The sequence below is a fragment of the Sinocyclocheilus rhinocerous genome, unplaced genomic scaffold (assembly GCF_001515625.1).
Source record: "Sinocyclocheilus rhinocerous isolate Xijiao unplaced genomic scaffold, SAMN03320098_v1.1 scaffold2943, whole genome shotgun sequence".
Classification (NCBI taxonomy): domain Eukaryota; kingdom Metazoa; phylum Chordata; class Actinopteri; order Cypriniformes; family Cyprinidae; genus Sinocyclocheilus; species Sinocyclocheilus rhinocerous.
In genome coordinates this window covers 54,651-70,801 of record NW_015646370.1, presented here as the reverse complement: position 1 = coordinate 70,801, position 16,151 = coordinate 54,651, and the positions used below count along the sequence as shown (strand labels likewise).

Sequence of the window (16,151 nt, the reverse complement as noted above, 5' to 3'; positions counted from 1 at the left end):
TGGCCAGTGCAGCTGTACTACACTGTAGAGAGGGAAACTTGAGAGCAGCTCTAGGTACTATTAATACTGCAACACATCACAGCTCAAGCCTCTTATGGCGTGAAACTAAATCCATAAAGCAGAGATGAGAGGTTCAGACAGTGTATGAACTGACGTCAGAAGTGTAAAAGCTTTACAGTGGTTAAATTAAGACTCATTTTCACAATAATTGATCCCACTAGGCTTCAGTAACCGAAGACGTGCAATTACACAAAACGTAATTACAATGAATTTATTTATACAGGATTCTTACTGACATCAACTAAAGTCACACGGTGTGGCACAATCAAACACGCTTAAAGAAAATACAAAAAGCTGAGGGCCAGTGGGCCGATGGTTCCCACGCTGAAGGATAATGTCTTCAAAGCTCTGATGGGACAAACACCGCATTTCCAGCAGTCCATTTCCATGAAGCACTTCCCCTCAAATGAAGTAATGAGGTTTCTTTACATTTATGCCATACTCTGCCATGGCTGGTGTCAGATCTTCCATTGTCAGCGTGTACTTCTTGTCCTGGGAGGTGTGATGAGAACAGTGTGAATGAGAGATTTTTACAACACATTTTTAACTTCTACAAATGATGGCCTGCAGATGAAACATTCATTAGATAGATTTATTGTAGAATATGTTACTGTACTTATCACAATTTGCAAACACAAACCTTGGTCTTGTTTCGGGAGCTTCCAGAGGCCGTGCCCTTCATTTTGCAGTGCTGTAGTGCATCGTTTGCAATATCTGAGATGAACTTCTGAGACGCCAATGATATGAGACGGATTCTGAAAACACAGAATAAAGATGTCAAGGAAGATTCATGATGAGTATTTTTAAATAAGTTTTAATATTGGCCTAATGTATTACCAACAATGCAATACACTTCATGACACATGAATGTGTTATTTAAGCCCATTCACAGGACAATACACATTAAGTTTGAAAAATCATTCTACTTCTGTAGGGACTGTTCTGTGTCCTGTAAGGACAGGGCAATGATATCATTGGTATGATTTCTAAAGTGACTTTGTTTCCAGCTGATGAATGGTGAAACATTTAAAGCCAATCTGGCAACGTCTCCAAGATACTTCCAAGAAACCTACCTGAAAAACTATGCGCAAGTGCACTTAGGGCAAAAGCTGCTTTAAATGCAAAGGATGGTCACACCAAATGTTGATTTAATTTAGTAAATAGAAATGAATTGATAAAGAAAATCTATTAATGACATTATTTTTGACAGCTTCCTCATTTTAACGCAGGTGCCTAAAACTTGTAACAGTACTGTAGCTTTGCAGGTAGGTTTCTTGAAATATCTTGGAGACGTTGCCACAGTTCTTCTGGATTTAGTCTGTCTCAGTTTCTTCATGTCATTCCAGACAGACTGGATGATGATCAGATCAGATCTCTGTGTGGAAAAAACTCTCTGGATTATTACAATTAATGGCAAAATGAATGTTTGGAAATGTAAACTGATATTTCCAGACACACTACAGCAAAAGATAGAAATAACTGACTCAAAACCATTTTTTAGCTGGTGAAAATATTAGTGTTCAAATAATTTTGGCTACCACTGTAATAACTGTTAAACATATATTATTATAGTATTTATTACATTTTTTAAAAATGTTTTAATTTAGTTTTAGTAATTTTCTTATGCGTTTTTGCCATTTTTTTTATTTAGCTTTAATTTATTTTTATTTCCGTTTTAGATTTAGTAATTTCAGTACTTCCAGCTGTATATTTATTTCAGTTAGTTGCCAAAGCAACATTTCAAATTTTTCAGTTTCTTAAACTTTATTTTTTTAATCTAATATTTATATTTCATTTCAACCTTTTTTCAATTAAAATGATTTTTAATAGTTTTAGTTATTATTTAGTTAAAAATAACAAACGTTATCATTCACCGATGTGGACGTTAATATAGTTATCGTTACAGTTATTGTTCTTGGTGTAAATGGGCCTTCAAACTACATTAAAAAGTTACTTTTGTTAAAAAAAATGTTTGCTTAAAGACCCTAACATGTTTTTAGCAGCAGCACTACATAACAGCTTTCTGAGAGAACATCATTCCAACTCACATTCTTGGATCTGATGCTTCAAAACCAGCTCGGTTGAGGTAGTATCCGGTGACTGCGTCTGGGATCTGAAAAACAGAGACAGTTTGTTAACTCCTAAAGACACCAAGAATCAAAGAATCTACTGTAGTACTGCAATCATGTGTGGACTGACTGTAGGAGTGTAATCCTCCAGCTGCATCAGGAAATCAGCCAGCGGTGTGGTTGAGATAACGGGCTTCACGTCTCCATTAGCGATGCCTGTGGGCACATACACCCCGTTTGACACGATGGAGTCGGATGATGGATTTGCCATTGCTGCCGAGGTCGGAACTGTGAGGGGAAAAGTACGACAGACCTTCAGAACTGCACGAATAATAAAGATTACAAATACACTAACGTTACTCTCCATCTTTATACAGACCAACACTTAAGTGGCTAAAGGTTAAAAGGCAACAGCTACTCTGTGCGCATTTAAACTGTCAAAAAAAGACACCCACCATTACCGCTGCCGACCGCAGGGATGCTGCTGGCGTTTGTGGAGGCGCTGTTCAGGACGCAGTTGCTGCTGCTGCTGGATGTGGATGTGCTGGATGCGGTTGCTGCTCCAGTCTGTCCGGTTTGCGTAAGGTCCACGTTCATTTTGTCCTGCTTAGTTTGAATATTCCAGTAAACTGTGGCTACTAGCCAAAAGTTAAGTCGATACTCATTTATGCGGGTAAAACAGCGAGGTCGGCGATCGTTCGCTGTGAGGAGAAAAATATTTACGCTAATACGCTTGAGACGTGTCACGTGACTAATACTTCCGCGCGCAACCACGACGAAAGTCCGGAGGAGCTGCGCCTCACATCTGATTAATAGTTCCGGAATCGATTGCGTTTCCGTTAACATTTCTCCAAGCTTGTTTTGTTTTACAACATATCAAGCGCAAATCTTGTAATACAGGTTTTGTGTTCAAGTTACATTTTGTAATTTAGATGAGAAAAACATTTCATGCGGCGACAGAATCAGGGCTTGCAAACAGCTCCATCTAGTGATGGTATTTTGAGTTGGTCACTTGGCATCATACCGTTTAAGGTAATTTACAAAAAAATTAAATAATAATAATTTCATAAACGGGAGTGTTTTAGTCGTGTGCACTTTGGAATTCAAGGTCACATCTTATCTTTGATAACGGCCCCAGATCCTCAAACATAAGACTAACAACATATAGTTTTTATTACTTTAAAACAACCAGTTTTATTTGGTGTTTTTTTTTTTAAATTTTCATATTGTATTATTTATATAATAATACTATTTGTTTTATATTTATATATTCTATCTATATTATACATTTAATTGTTTATTTTCTAAATCTTTTTCATTTTAGATATAAATGAGTATGATACATAACTGTATAAATCACCAAAACAAACAAAATGTTTTCAAATTAAAAGTATTTTTATTGTCACAAGAATAATTGTACATTTTAGTAAGAAAATCAAAAATAAATGTGCATATTATAGAAGCCACATATCAATATGGATAAGCTTACAAGAGTATGATACCATAACCACCAGTTTCAACTGACATAGACCGTGACAGCAAGGTACAGATATGATCAGGATGATTCAAGGCCCTCTCAACCATTGTCAAATCACTGGAATGATGAATTAAACAACAAAAACATGCCATAAGATGAAATTGTGAAATTTAACTACACGGTCATTTTTAGTCTTCCTGGCATTACACTTCACAGAAAAAAAATAATAAAAGAAAAGAAAAAAAAAGTTTAAAAATGTTTGTGTGTTATCTGCATTGGAAGGAGCGTTTTTTCCCCCACAGAAGTTAATACTGTCAAAGCTCTAATGTGATTATTCAGATGTGCAAACATTAATTATAAAGCCAAAACTGTAAAAAGGGTTTTTACCAATTAATTAAGAGTTATTATTTTTTTTAAGTTTTAACACTGTAGATCAGTGATGTTCAATCTAAATTCCAATTAGCTGTGCTCATATTAATTCAAATCTCTGCTGATCAGAAGTATCCTGATGGATTTCAGGGAATGTTGTACTAAAATTAGCTTAACACAGTGAGAGATCATTTGGCACGACAACAATGGAACAGCTAAACTCTCTCAAAAGGAATGACGGAATGGTTTATGGCTTCTAACAGAATGCAACAGCTGTTTGATTGGTGTCATCAGTCGACACCTCATTCAATAACATATAGACCACATTCACCCTTTAACAGCCAATATTTTAAATATCTTTTAGTTGAACAGTAGATAACAAAAGAAAAAGAACATGTGGATAGCTGGACAGATTGGGAGACAAATATTTATACACCTATTATTTGAATTTCCACAGAACTAGTGAGCAAACAGGGACATTTACCAGTGACTCGGAACACAAAAACAAAGAACAACATGAAGCACAGCAATTGCCAACATTATTGTCTCCATTATAGAAAAGACTAAAGGGTATTTTGCCTTTACTGATTAGATTGTAATGGAAAACCCTAAGGAATATCAGATACATGGAGAACCAAAGGGAGACAAGATTGTAGGCAACGCAATTCATATTGAGAAAATAAGAACGTTTCTTTTCACAAGACCCCTTTCCATACAAAACTAAAATAATTTTTAGATTTTCATCACATGAAAATATAGATTTGTCTTTATACATAGCATCTCAGTTACCTTTGCCACAGTGTACTGCATGTCACATGACCATAAAAGGTTAAATTCATTACGCTTTTGGATGATTTCATTAGAAATGTTCCCTCATTTTTCAGATGATGTCACAGTAAACTTTGAAACCTATTCTATTTTTTTTTTAACTAAATACTTTAATATTAGATCCTATTCAGACGCATGGCATTCTTTCATTTAGATGTTGAATTACATGCACTGGCTCTACAGAAAAGCCATGCATATTTCATTAGCAAATGATGTCTATATTCTATGCTTGAAAACCTTTTTGATTTTACCTTATCTCACTGAGCATGGGCTGCTCTGCAAGGCTTGTAATTTTGGTCATAATTTGAATAATATTAAGCAACCCAGATTTAGATTTAGAGAGTTGACTCTTAAGGGAAAGTTCACCCAAAATAATTCACCCACATGTCATACCAACCTGTATGAATTTCTCACTTCTCACACCAAAGAAAAACGTCTCAGTGATATTTGTGTTTTTTTAAGGGGGTTCAATGTAGTTCTGGATCCCACTGACTTTCATTATATGCACAAAAACAGTGTAAACTTTTTCCAAAGTAAACCCTTGTGTCCCACAGAAGAAAGCTATTCATGTTTGGAAAAACACAAGGGTGTGTAAATGATTTTTGGGTGAACTATCCCTTTATATAAAAGCTGAGGAGGATTTCACGCCATCTGTGGTATCTGACCAACCCTGTAAGCATGTTACAGTTAACTGTTCAGGAAGCACAAAATACAGGGGTTCAGAGTATAAACAGTCAGATGACTATCGACCTCCATCGACATCAAACACACAAGCTGAAGAAATGAAACTGTAATGACTTACTTTTGTAAGGCAAAAGTAAGCCGTTTCAAATTTACAGCCATTTCATGTCATCATTTTGATCTTAAAGACTAATTGTAAGCCTGTGTGTGCCACATTTAACACTGGACAACTTATAGACTAAAGGGAACCATGTAGGAAAAACGACACCACGGTGACCATGCAAGAAAACATTGATAAACGCTCAACAAACACAATTACAATCATCACCACACATGCACATACACCCAAAACCACTTCTCCATCTCTCTCTCTCTCTCCGCTCAATAAAAATATATTTAATGTATCTGTGAACGAGAGCAGAGGTCTGGTGTACGCTAATGTTTGTCCTCTCATGTTCAAATGGTCAACAATGAAAGTTGAATTAGTCCCGGTACAGTGAAAAGCATTTCCTGCTTAAATTGCCACTGATATGAATACAACGGACTGGATATGGCATACTGAGAGTACTAGTTGATTAAAAAACCTTTAAAATGTTACTCTACTGACACGTTGACGAGAACAAGACAAAATGCCATTCAAACTAAAACGAAACTGATGGGGTGAATGGACTACAGTACATATATATATACACACACACACGTGCGGCTGAAACAGAACAAATCCAATCCAGTGTATTGAGATCAGTATCTGGCTTCACATTTAAAATCAGCCTGAGAGAGAGCGAGAGAAGCAGGCGACGATAAACAGACGATTTCAACACCAACATCTGCTCATGAGCACAAACTACACAGGTGTCCCTCTCTCAAGATGAATCTGCATGGATCTCTGAGCATTTCACAGCCTTGCATAGTATCTCTGATTGCGGGGGACTCTAATGGCAGACAGACGGACAAACGTGACGAGTAAATCGAGGCTGTCGAGGTGGATGAGGCTATTTGAAGGCTGACTTCAGCTCTTTGAAAGCGGCTTGTCTTTGTTTCCTCTCCTCCGCCTGACGCTTCTTCTCTTCCTGCTCCTGACGGATTTCTGCCTCAAACCGGTTTGATTCGTTAATGGCCTGCACCTGTCAGAGACAAATATACATTTTTAGGTAATCCTAAATTGAATTTCCTTATCAGAGGCATTCAATACAACCTATCTAGGCAGGAAATTACAGTTATAGAGCTGTCATAGACTAAGAGGGGTTTACAAATATGAATGAATGAATATGCTGATGGTTAAAACTGAGGATTTATTTCACTTAGGGGTGGGAAAAAAAGTATTAAATGTCATGATTCTTTACTTTTGCCTCAAAGAATGTTTTGGCTCCCTTCACTCCCTCAGTTGACACGTCAATCTCTGACAAACGTGCCAAGACATGAAGCCCGCTGTCCTCTGTCAGCTCTCCTGCTGCTGCTTTTCTGAAGATAAGAAGAAACTAGAGAGAAAAAGAGGAAAGAAGGTGATTAATGGGGGAATATAAGTAGTTTCCTGCTCTTCATGCAGCTCTTCATCATGTACTTCGTTGCTGTGAAATACAGCCAAATCTGCAAACAAATTGTTTCATGTTTTGACATACTGAAGCATTTACCTCTCTAAAGCTGAGTTTGCCATCAAAGTCCTCATCTACTTCTTTGATCATGTTCTTCAGGCCCAGGTGAGTCTGAGGTGCTCCGAGTTTCTCCATCATCAGCTTCAGCTCCATCAGATCGATGAAGTTATCTTTCTCTAAATCATACCTGCTCACACACACACACACACAAGCAACCAAGTTATTAAAGCATAAATATCATGTAAAACAGGACTTCTTTTGAAATAAATGTTCCTGAAAACACAAGGAACAGCCATCTCATCACTGGTGATAATGCTGTAATGTCTCTGGTGATCAACAGAGGGCAGTGCAGATAAATAACTGGGCCCTCACTAGCAGGAATACCTTATCAGGACTATTGGAACCTTTCTAATCTTTCACTTATCTTACCAACTGTTCATATATTTTCAGCTTATTTCAATTTAAAGATAATTTAAATAAGTAAAAGGTTAAAAAAAAAACATTCTTGTAAAAGTGTTACCAGTGAGAACTCTCAACATCAAATCATTAAAAAGACTTTAATCTGGGAAGACACTACATATAATTTTATTTGAATGAAAACTCCTGTGAAGGGCAGAAGTACAGCCAAAAAAAAAAAAAGTGTCATTTTAATGTTGTACATCTAGGAACATGGTTAATACAACTATTTTTAAATCATTTTAAAACTTACTGAGGAGCTCCTGGAAATTTGCTGAGAACCACTGATCTACACCAATACAACCCATCTTGTTTTCATTTGTGTACAATAAAATATGGTGTCTATCTTGACTTATGAACATTCTGCTCTGAAACATACAGGAATCCATTAAAGCATCAATATCATCAGTCAGAGCTGAAGTGTTCATTAACAGCCACCCATTTATTATACCCGCTGCTGAGATCATCTTAATGTTCATATCTCCTGCATTTTTAATAAACAGCTTATGAGCTGCTGGCAATTTACTGAGTAAATAGCAATCCAAGACACTTGTGTGTACATCCGAGAGCATTAAAATTTGCGAACTTTAAACATAAATCTACAGACTAAACATAAGCCTGATGTTATATAAACGTTAAAGCATTTCAGTCATTTCTCTTATGCACAGAAAAGAAAGGAGGTCACTGATCTTACATCTCTCTCACAAACACACACACACACACACACACACTTCCTGTGGTTCAGCAGACGTAATCACTAATGGTTTGGAACATGTGACATTCACACAGGCCAGACCGATTATATCTGCCTCTTCTTCTTTTGCATCGATAATGAGGAGTTAAATTGATCCACAGGTGCATATTTTCTGGTGCAAAGGCCAGAGAACTGTGTGGGACAGGTGAGTGTTAGTGTGCAGCAATGGGGCGATGAGAAAGGAATAGTCACATGATATCCCTTTTCTCTCAATTATTATGTACGAGACCACTTCCTCTACGCGTCCACATATAGACGGTTTCAACGGCAACAACATAAACAAACGTTACTGCGCATGCGTGCTTTTGTGGCCCTAACTTAACTTCCGGTAGACTTCCAAATAGAATCAATGACAACAGCTAAGTAGTCCCTTTAGAGTAGATTATTTTTTGATAACAAGGAAAATATGTTTGCTGCGTAAATCAGATGGACTTACTGAAATTTTCTAAAGATAGTCTTCCTTCAGAAATACAGTGAAATAAAAACACCCACGCCTCGTTATGATTTTTAAATGTGCCGTATGTGCTCATGTTTATTCAACGAAGCCTTTTGGAAAATCTGTAATTTTTGATATTGTGGCGAGCACCACAAATAAATAAATGTATGGGAAACACATCCCACAGCACAACCACCTGAGCCCAACTTCAGTCTACTCATCACCTTAACTTTAACTGTGTTTGTAGCCGGTGCCATAGCCAGACTGATAAACAAACACAGACCGGAAGTTAACTTCGGGCCAGGCGCGTGCGTCTATACACACAAGCAAAAAACACACACTGCCCAAAGATGAGGTTTTACGTTGCCATGGTAACAGGGTCCTTTAATTAAAAGCAGAGGCCAATGTATTTTGAATGAGACTCTTATCAACTAGTAAATCTTCTTCCTTCCTTGGATTCTTACTTCCTTCTTGTCATTTTGTTCTTCCTTCTTCCCTGAAAGATATTTTCAATTTGCCCGATAGTGCTCTAAGAAAGCTTCAAATGTGTTTTGGACATCTTAAGTGATATTAATACAATAAAATAAAATGAAATAAAACAGGATCTATTAAAATAAAATAAAATGAAATAAGAGATAATTAAGTACAATAACATTAAAATAAAAGATTAAAATAAAATATACAGAATTAAACCAATGGTAAAAGAGACATTACACATTTTAAAAAATAAGATATTACAACTAAATGAAACAAGATATTAATGTAAGAGTTTAAAATAAAATATTAAAATAAAATGATGAAATAAGAGACATTTAAAGTAAAATAAGACATATTAATAAATACTTAAATTTCAATTAATTTTAAGACTAAATCTATAAATATTCTGCCGGTGAGGATTGAAAAATCGAAATTTTTCATATCGCGATATTATCGCAAATGCAATTAATCGTTCAGCCCTAGTTTTTATCTCCCTCATTAACTCCTTCTAGGCAATCCCATCATGCTCCCTGCTCATGAATATGGAGTGTGTCTCCATCTGCCTCAGAGACATGGCTTCTGTATTCCTGTCTACCTACACAAGACACCCTGCTGATGCCAGGTCTCTCACACGCACATAAAACTGCATCTCTTCTCATTAACCCTGTATCACTGACATCTTCTCATCACTAATTCAAAGGCCAAAAGAGTGTGTTCATGTTCAGGGGCACAAAATCTCTCAAATGAACTCTTCGGGCTGTGGCATCTGACATATCAGGCTAACCTTGATCACAGTGCTCTGAAAAATGCTGTTTGATGAAGGATTGCAGTTGTGGGGCATCTGAGGGTCATGTTTCTCTGTGGACGCTGCTATCCAGGGTTTGGTTGAAGATTACAGTACAGCAGCGGTTAATCAAACTAATGTGATTTCACGGCAAGCGAGATTGAGCTGGTGGTTTATTTTTGAAAGGCAAAATCAGATCACTTGAGAAACCGAGCAACCAGTGTCCATAGTGGTTTCAAATCAATAATTTACGTCTGCATACGGCTAGTCTGTTTAACAAAAGAAAGGTCAAGCATGCCCAGTGCGATTAAAGATCAGCTGTAATTTAAATCCACCATGTTTAATTATGCAGTCAACTCCTGAAATCACATATGCTTACTTCTGAAAGAGTCCTCATGCTTTAGAATGACCAAGATTTGTGAAAGATTACCGCCATGCCTGTTCTTTGCATTTTACTGTCATGAGCCAAGCTGAATCACTTGCTGTCATTTCCTCTCAATCATGCTCAACAGACATTTTTAGCCTGAACATGGTGAATTATGACTTATGGTCTCCTGGTTTATCTAGGTTTATCTAGGTTTTTAGCATTAACAAAACCTCATCAACCAATAAAAATTTTCCAGTGGCCTTGTTTCCAAAGATACACTATCATCATTCAAAGGTTTTGGGGTCATTAGGATTTTTTAGGAGAAATTAATACTTTTATTCAGCAAGGATGCATTTAATTCTAACACAAGACAAAAGTAAAATCAAGACCAGGTGGTTAAAGTATTTTCAGTTTCTGACTGACTCCATTTACTCTAACTTACATGTGGTGTTTAAGATACTTCACAGATTATGAAAAGCTCCCAAGTGCTAAAAACCCAACAAGACAGAATGTAGTAACACTTCAGTTGGTTGCAACAATCTGGAAAGCTTCAGCTGTATTCTTACCAAACACAGCTGACAAAATAATGTTTTACCATCTATATGGAAACGCAAAGCAGTTGCTGCCCAAAAAGCTGAAATAAAGAATTTTCCCCCTTTTCTGTTACCATGTGCACTTGAGGAAGATCACATTTTTGCCCAAATAAGTCTTTAAGCTGAACACTTCACACTACAGATGATTGAGGAAGCAAATGCAATCAGCACTTCCTTATAATAACCAAGAGAGGTAGAGTCACAGCCATGAGCCGATACAAGTTTGTTGAGTAGTTATAAAGAAAGTCAAAAGAAGGAACAAGAAAGCAAATGTGTAGCTTTATTTGTGCTTTGTGTATTTAAAAAGTCCTCTTGTTATCCAGTTATCTACTTTCAAGAACTCTTGAAAAACTTTACCGTGCAAGTCTGAACTTGAATGAAAGTTAAGGAATGTAGATTTTTCTTGCTCTTTAAAAAGTGTTTAGACTTGCAACATTTTTTCTGTGCAGTCTCAGGGGGACTTCAGCTAATGAGGTTTTAGCTGACTACTGACGATGGACACAGATGTGCTGAATCTATCCTGCTTACTTGTAGGACACATGACACACTGTAGGAAAACACGACTCCGAAAGCGAGTGAGAGAGAATGGGGAACAGGAAATACTCAAATAGCCTTGTGAGAGCCTCAATCTGCTACTTCGGCACTGACCTCGAGAAAGTGCTAGCTGCACTTCCAAATTCCTCTTGAAATTCATTTACAAATGATTTGTTTAAAACGAACACTTCAGCTGAGCCACCCAAGAGCAGAAATCTGACTTTAAGAAAATCCTTTTACATAAGTTACTGGACACTTCAAACCATTGACATTGTCATCAGGTTTTCAGCTGGACAACGTCAAATACTGTAAATATAACAAGACTGTTCACTCAAATTGCTATGAATAGGAGAAAGTGCAACGCATAATATGGTGGAATAAGTCCCGCCTTCTAAATAAAAGAACCAATCATCAGTTGGTAAAGTCGTCATGTCACTACAGCTGCCATTAGAAGCTCTGGTTCCCTCTGTTTAATACTATTTGAGCATAGGAAACAACACTTATGGGACAGTCCATGTCAGATTTTGTCGCCGTTTCGAAATATATTATTTAATATATTATTTAATATTATTTATTTTTGAGATTTCAGTGTTGGAAAGTTCATGCAGTGGTCTGCCTTTTTTTCCCTTAAAAAAAATCTAACTTAAAATTTGTTGTGACCGCAAATCTGAGTTAAGCCATAGAAAAAAGAAAATCCTCATTTCAAAGTGACTATAAATGATTAGAGTAATAACTAAGTGTACAGAATTGTTCCTTATGTTTCTACAACACATTCACTATAGTACAGTGAACAGCAATAAAACGGCAATGACATGAATCTGTTTGTGAACAAATATTACTCATGTTAATTTTTTTACACAGTTTAGTTTACACATAAACTAGTATTTGTTTATTTAAAATACTGAGGAAATCAATTGTATTCTTATTATAAACACCATGTTTTTACCACATTTTTATTTTAGCAGCCAAATTCCAAAAGTATCCACAGGACTTCCATAAAACAAGAACTTGTCTGATCTATGGCAGATGTCAACACTTGCTAAGATTGGTTAATAACATTTTCAATGCAGGTCTCTCAGCAAAGAGGAAATTCTTCAGTAGTTTCAGAGTTTCATTTTCACTTAACATGGTAAAGTATATATCTTGGCATCTTTTAAAACTTGTGTGTGTAATGACACTAAAACTCTAAATGGGGCTGAATTTAGAAGGCGAATCTGTCGATGCTGATGCCTAAAATACCACCACTTAAATTCATGCAGACTGTTACCTAAACCAACCACTGCAGCTAAATGGATTGTGCATTGTGGACTTTGTGTTTGTCAGAATGTGAGGCATGTAACAGGATTTGAGATTAAGCAATTGCCTGAATTTACTGAAATGCTGCCTGATGCCAGCCGAAATACACATGCCTGTCTGAACAGTCACCCTTTAATGCATGCCTATAGCTGCTGCTGATTTAATTATGAAAATGTCTGATTAAATTTGAGTGGAATGATGCCTTGGAGCTAAAGAGAGACAGCAGTATTGCTCAAGGTGGTCTGAAGGACAGTAGTTGCATGTCAGCATAGCATTTTCTCATGATTTTTTTTGTCCATGATGTGCTGATAAGCAAGAAACTTCATACTTTACTCCGACGCATGAGGAGTAAACAACCAACTCTTTTTCCTCCTCCCTCCCTTTCCTATCTCTTCCTGCCAATCTCCTTAAATCCCAGGTTGCCAAGCAACAGCTGACAGAAGTCATCATGGGAAAACCCTCAAACACGTGATCAGTTTCAAGCACATTCTTCACAACGGCCCGGCGTAACAGGCGTGATCAATCAGGACCAAACGCACCAAAACTGTGTGTTCGAGCATTTCACATTCACTAGACATCTGTGCAGCTTGTGTGTGATGACATCATTTACGCTCGATTTGATTTCATGAGATGGGATAGGATGAGGGAATGGTCCAGAGAGAGGCACAACAAAAAGCAAGCGTAAACATAAGAATGAGAATGAAGGTCAATTACATTCACGGATCATTGGAGAATTTCCCCGTACTATCAGGCACAAATCTTGATAAGCAAATCTGAAAGTAACAGCCTACACAAAACAACAAATCATTTCTAAAAGACTTTAGCCTATGAAAGGGAAGCAACAAACAGTTTTCTGTAAAGTGATCAGGTAGTTCATGTTCTTGTGTGAGGCAAAGGACAGAAACCATGCCAAGTATTTCCTGTTTTTCATTATTTATATAAACTGAGGTAAATGTGTTACTCAAAAAAAAAAAAAAAAAAAAAAAAAAGATCATTTGTCAGAGAATAATGGCTTTCAAAGGCAGAATCTGACAGCTTCTGTTCATATTTCTTCAGAACATGACCTTCCCATCCACGTAAATCAGTTTTCCTCATGAATTACCTGAGATCAATAGAATTCAAGGCTCTTCACACACTAATGGTCAGTTTGAAACTCCTACAGTCAAGAATACTGACAGCAAAATTTTTTCAGATCATTTTCAGCTTCTTCACTTGAACCTGAGCCTGTAAAATGCAATTTTAAGATGATCCCTGCTCCTCAATCCAGACATTCAATCCAGCTCGCAGCACATATAAAGATGACATGCTAAATGCATGAAGGTTTACATAACTGTTAAAGGGATAGTTCACCCAAAAATGAAAATTCTGTCATCATTTACTCACCCTCATGTCGTTCCAAACCTGTATGAGTTGCTTTCTTATGTTGAACACAAAAGAAGATATTTTGAAGATTGCTGGTAATCAAACAGTTGGTGGTTGCCATTGACTTCCATAGTAGGAAAAAAAATACTATGGAAGTCAATGACAACCAACTGTTTGATTACCAGCAATCTTCAAAATATCTTCTTTTGTGTTCAACATTTTTGGGTGAACTATCCCTTTAAGATGGATCCATCATTATCCACCCACTCTATAGATGACTATTAACAAAAAGATGAAGTATTCTCAAAGAGATGAGTCACTGCAATGCACTACTGGCTAACATTCCTTACTAAAAGTCAATCCACGGAAAATGGTAAACCAACCTAACAAGGTTTTGTATGCTTTTCATATTCATTTTTATATGCAAAAATTTACAGTTACAGTTCCTAGATACAGATTACAGACTGCTTTTACCAAAACTGCACATTTGATGCATTTTGGTGATAAAGTGAGATGTTGTGTCTTCCTTTTTGAGTCCAACACTGCACTGAACAATAATACATTAGGCAAGGTGGCCTCAGGAAATGTCCAGTAATTTTATTACAATTAATATATTAAAATATAATTTTAATTATAAAAAGAACAGAAAATCAAGATGGAAACTTGATTTAAATTAATGTTTATTTACATTATGTTTCTTTTAATTTCCCCTAATTATTGTTTTTTTTAAATAATATACAATTTTGGAATTTTTAATAATCTATACAATCACAAAATGCTAATATATCAAATGTTAATATAAACAAAATATTAATATAAAATGTTAATACATTTAATCAACCACATTAATTTAATAAATCATTATACAAGTTTGAATTTCTGTAAATATTCTGTTATAAAAAAAAGAGAGATTCACAGATTGACAAACACACGGGCTTTTCACACTTATGGGTCATTCTTAACCCTGGGTAAGGTTATGTTTTCATGTTTCACACTTCATTCTGGGTTAACGTTCTTATTTGAATATTTTTCTCTTCATCACTCCAGTTAACATATTTACTGTTGCTGTTTAACATTTTTAACAATTTCCCTCAATTCCAACTATTTCCTGAAACTAAAAGCACAATGGTTCAGTGACTGTACAAAGCTTGTGAATATTTATTGAGGTAAACACTGATGCAGTTTATGCACGACTGTATGCAGTGCATATAATGCAGCAATGAACTACATTCTCTGCCACTAGCTGATGATCGCAGGCAGCACTAACCTCGATCTGCTGGGATTATAGACCAGGTGACTAACCGTTAGTCCTTAAACAGAATCCTTCACGGATCAGCCAACGGCCACACAATCCCAGAGGTTATTTATAGTGAGCGGAGAGTGCGAAGCATGAACATAAAATGTCACAAACAGAAAAGAACAGGGAGTAATGGCCTGGCGAGACGAAAACTAAAAGAGGAGAACTTCCTGAAGGAGTGCTGAGGTTACATATGGCCTTTCTGGAAACACAACAATCTAATACACTTCCTACTGCATAAATGAGTCATTGAGCTTGTGATGACTGTGTGTGAATGCCAAATAATGGTGTGCGACTGTGCGTCTAAAACCTCACACCTACACAACCATTGGCAGCTTCTGAAGAAAAGACACCCCTTGAGCTTTAGGCATGTCTTTTATACTCTATATCGCTATTAAATGTATTTTTTAAAGGAAAGCAAAGCTACATGAAATCGGTAAACAATTAGGGAACCTAATTAAAAGTTTCAGAACATCCAATTCAAGACTTTCATGCATGATTTGAGTGATTACTTAGGGCTGTCGCGATAACCACAATATCGCAATACCGCGCTATTGACGAGCAAACCGCAGAGGAAAGCAAGCACCGCAGCAACCTCGATTTTTCCGTGTTTTATTTTTTCGTAAGGTTATGCCCTTCTCGTTTTACACTTCATGCATGTGGACTGAATATTAAACAAGTTAGTAATGATAACATAATGTGTACCATGCTGATTTGTA

At 36.5% G+C, this 16,151-nt stretch overlaps 2 protein-coding genes across 2 annotated transcripts in view; both read right to left on the bottom strand.

Annotated features, from left to right (window-relative positions):
* Positions 1–228: 228 nt before the first annotated feature.
* LOC107707678 (transcription initiation factor TFIID subunit 10-like) lies at positions 229–2,923 on the bottom strand. Its single transcript, XM_016511767.1, has 5 exons — positions 2,585–2,923; positions 2,260–2,417; positions 2,109–2,173; positions 701–815; positions 229–552 (listed from the first exon to the last, which is right to left on the bottom strand). The coding sequence occupies exons 1-5, from the start codon at positions 2,724–2,726 to the stop codon at positions 463–465; spliced, it is 570 nt and encodes a 189-aa protein (XP_016367253.1). The 5' UTR covers positions 2,727–2,923; the 3' UTR covers positions 229–462.
* Positions 2,924–3,697: 774 nt separating this feature from the next.
* Positions 3,698–16,151, bottom strand: part of LOC107707677 (EF-hand domain-containing protein D2-like) — a 21,174-nt gene continuing 8,720 nt past the window's right edge. Inside the window, exons 2-4 of the mRNA XM_016511766.1 lie at positions 7,116–7,263; positions 6,828–6,962; positions 3,698–6,608 (exon numbers count right to left, since the gene is read on the bottom strand). Coding sequence (XP_016367252.1) covers positions 6,477–6,608; positions 6,828–6,962; positions 7,116–7,263 — 415 coding nt within the window. The 3' untranslated portion in view covers positions 3,698–6,476. The remainder of the gene's footprint in view (positions 6,609–6,827; positions 6,963–7,115; positions 7,264–16,151) is intronic.

Bases quoted from the DNA above. Each gene is read 5' to 3' on its own strand.
- LOC107707678 (XM_016511767.1), bottom strand. From the start codon at position 2,726: ATGAACGTGGACCTTACGCAAACCGGACAGACTGGAGCAGCAACCGCA. The intron at 2,418-2,584 runs GTGGGTGTCTTT...TTCCCCTCACAG, and splicing joins TGCGGTCGGCAGCGGTAATG to TTCCGACCTCGGCAGCAATG. The intron at 2,174-2,259 runs GTCAGTCCACAC...TCTGTTTTTCAG, and splicing joins TGGAGGATTACACTCCTACA to ATCCCAGACGCAGTCACCGG.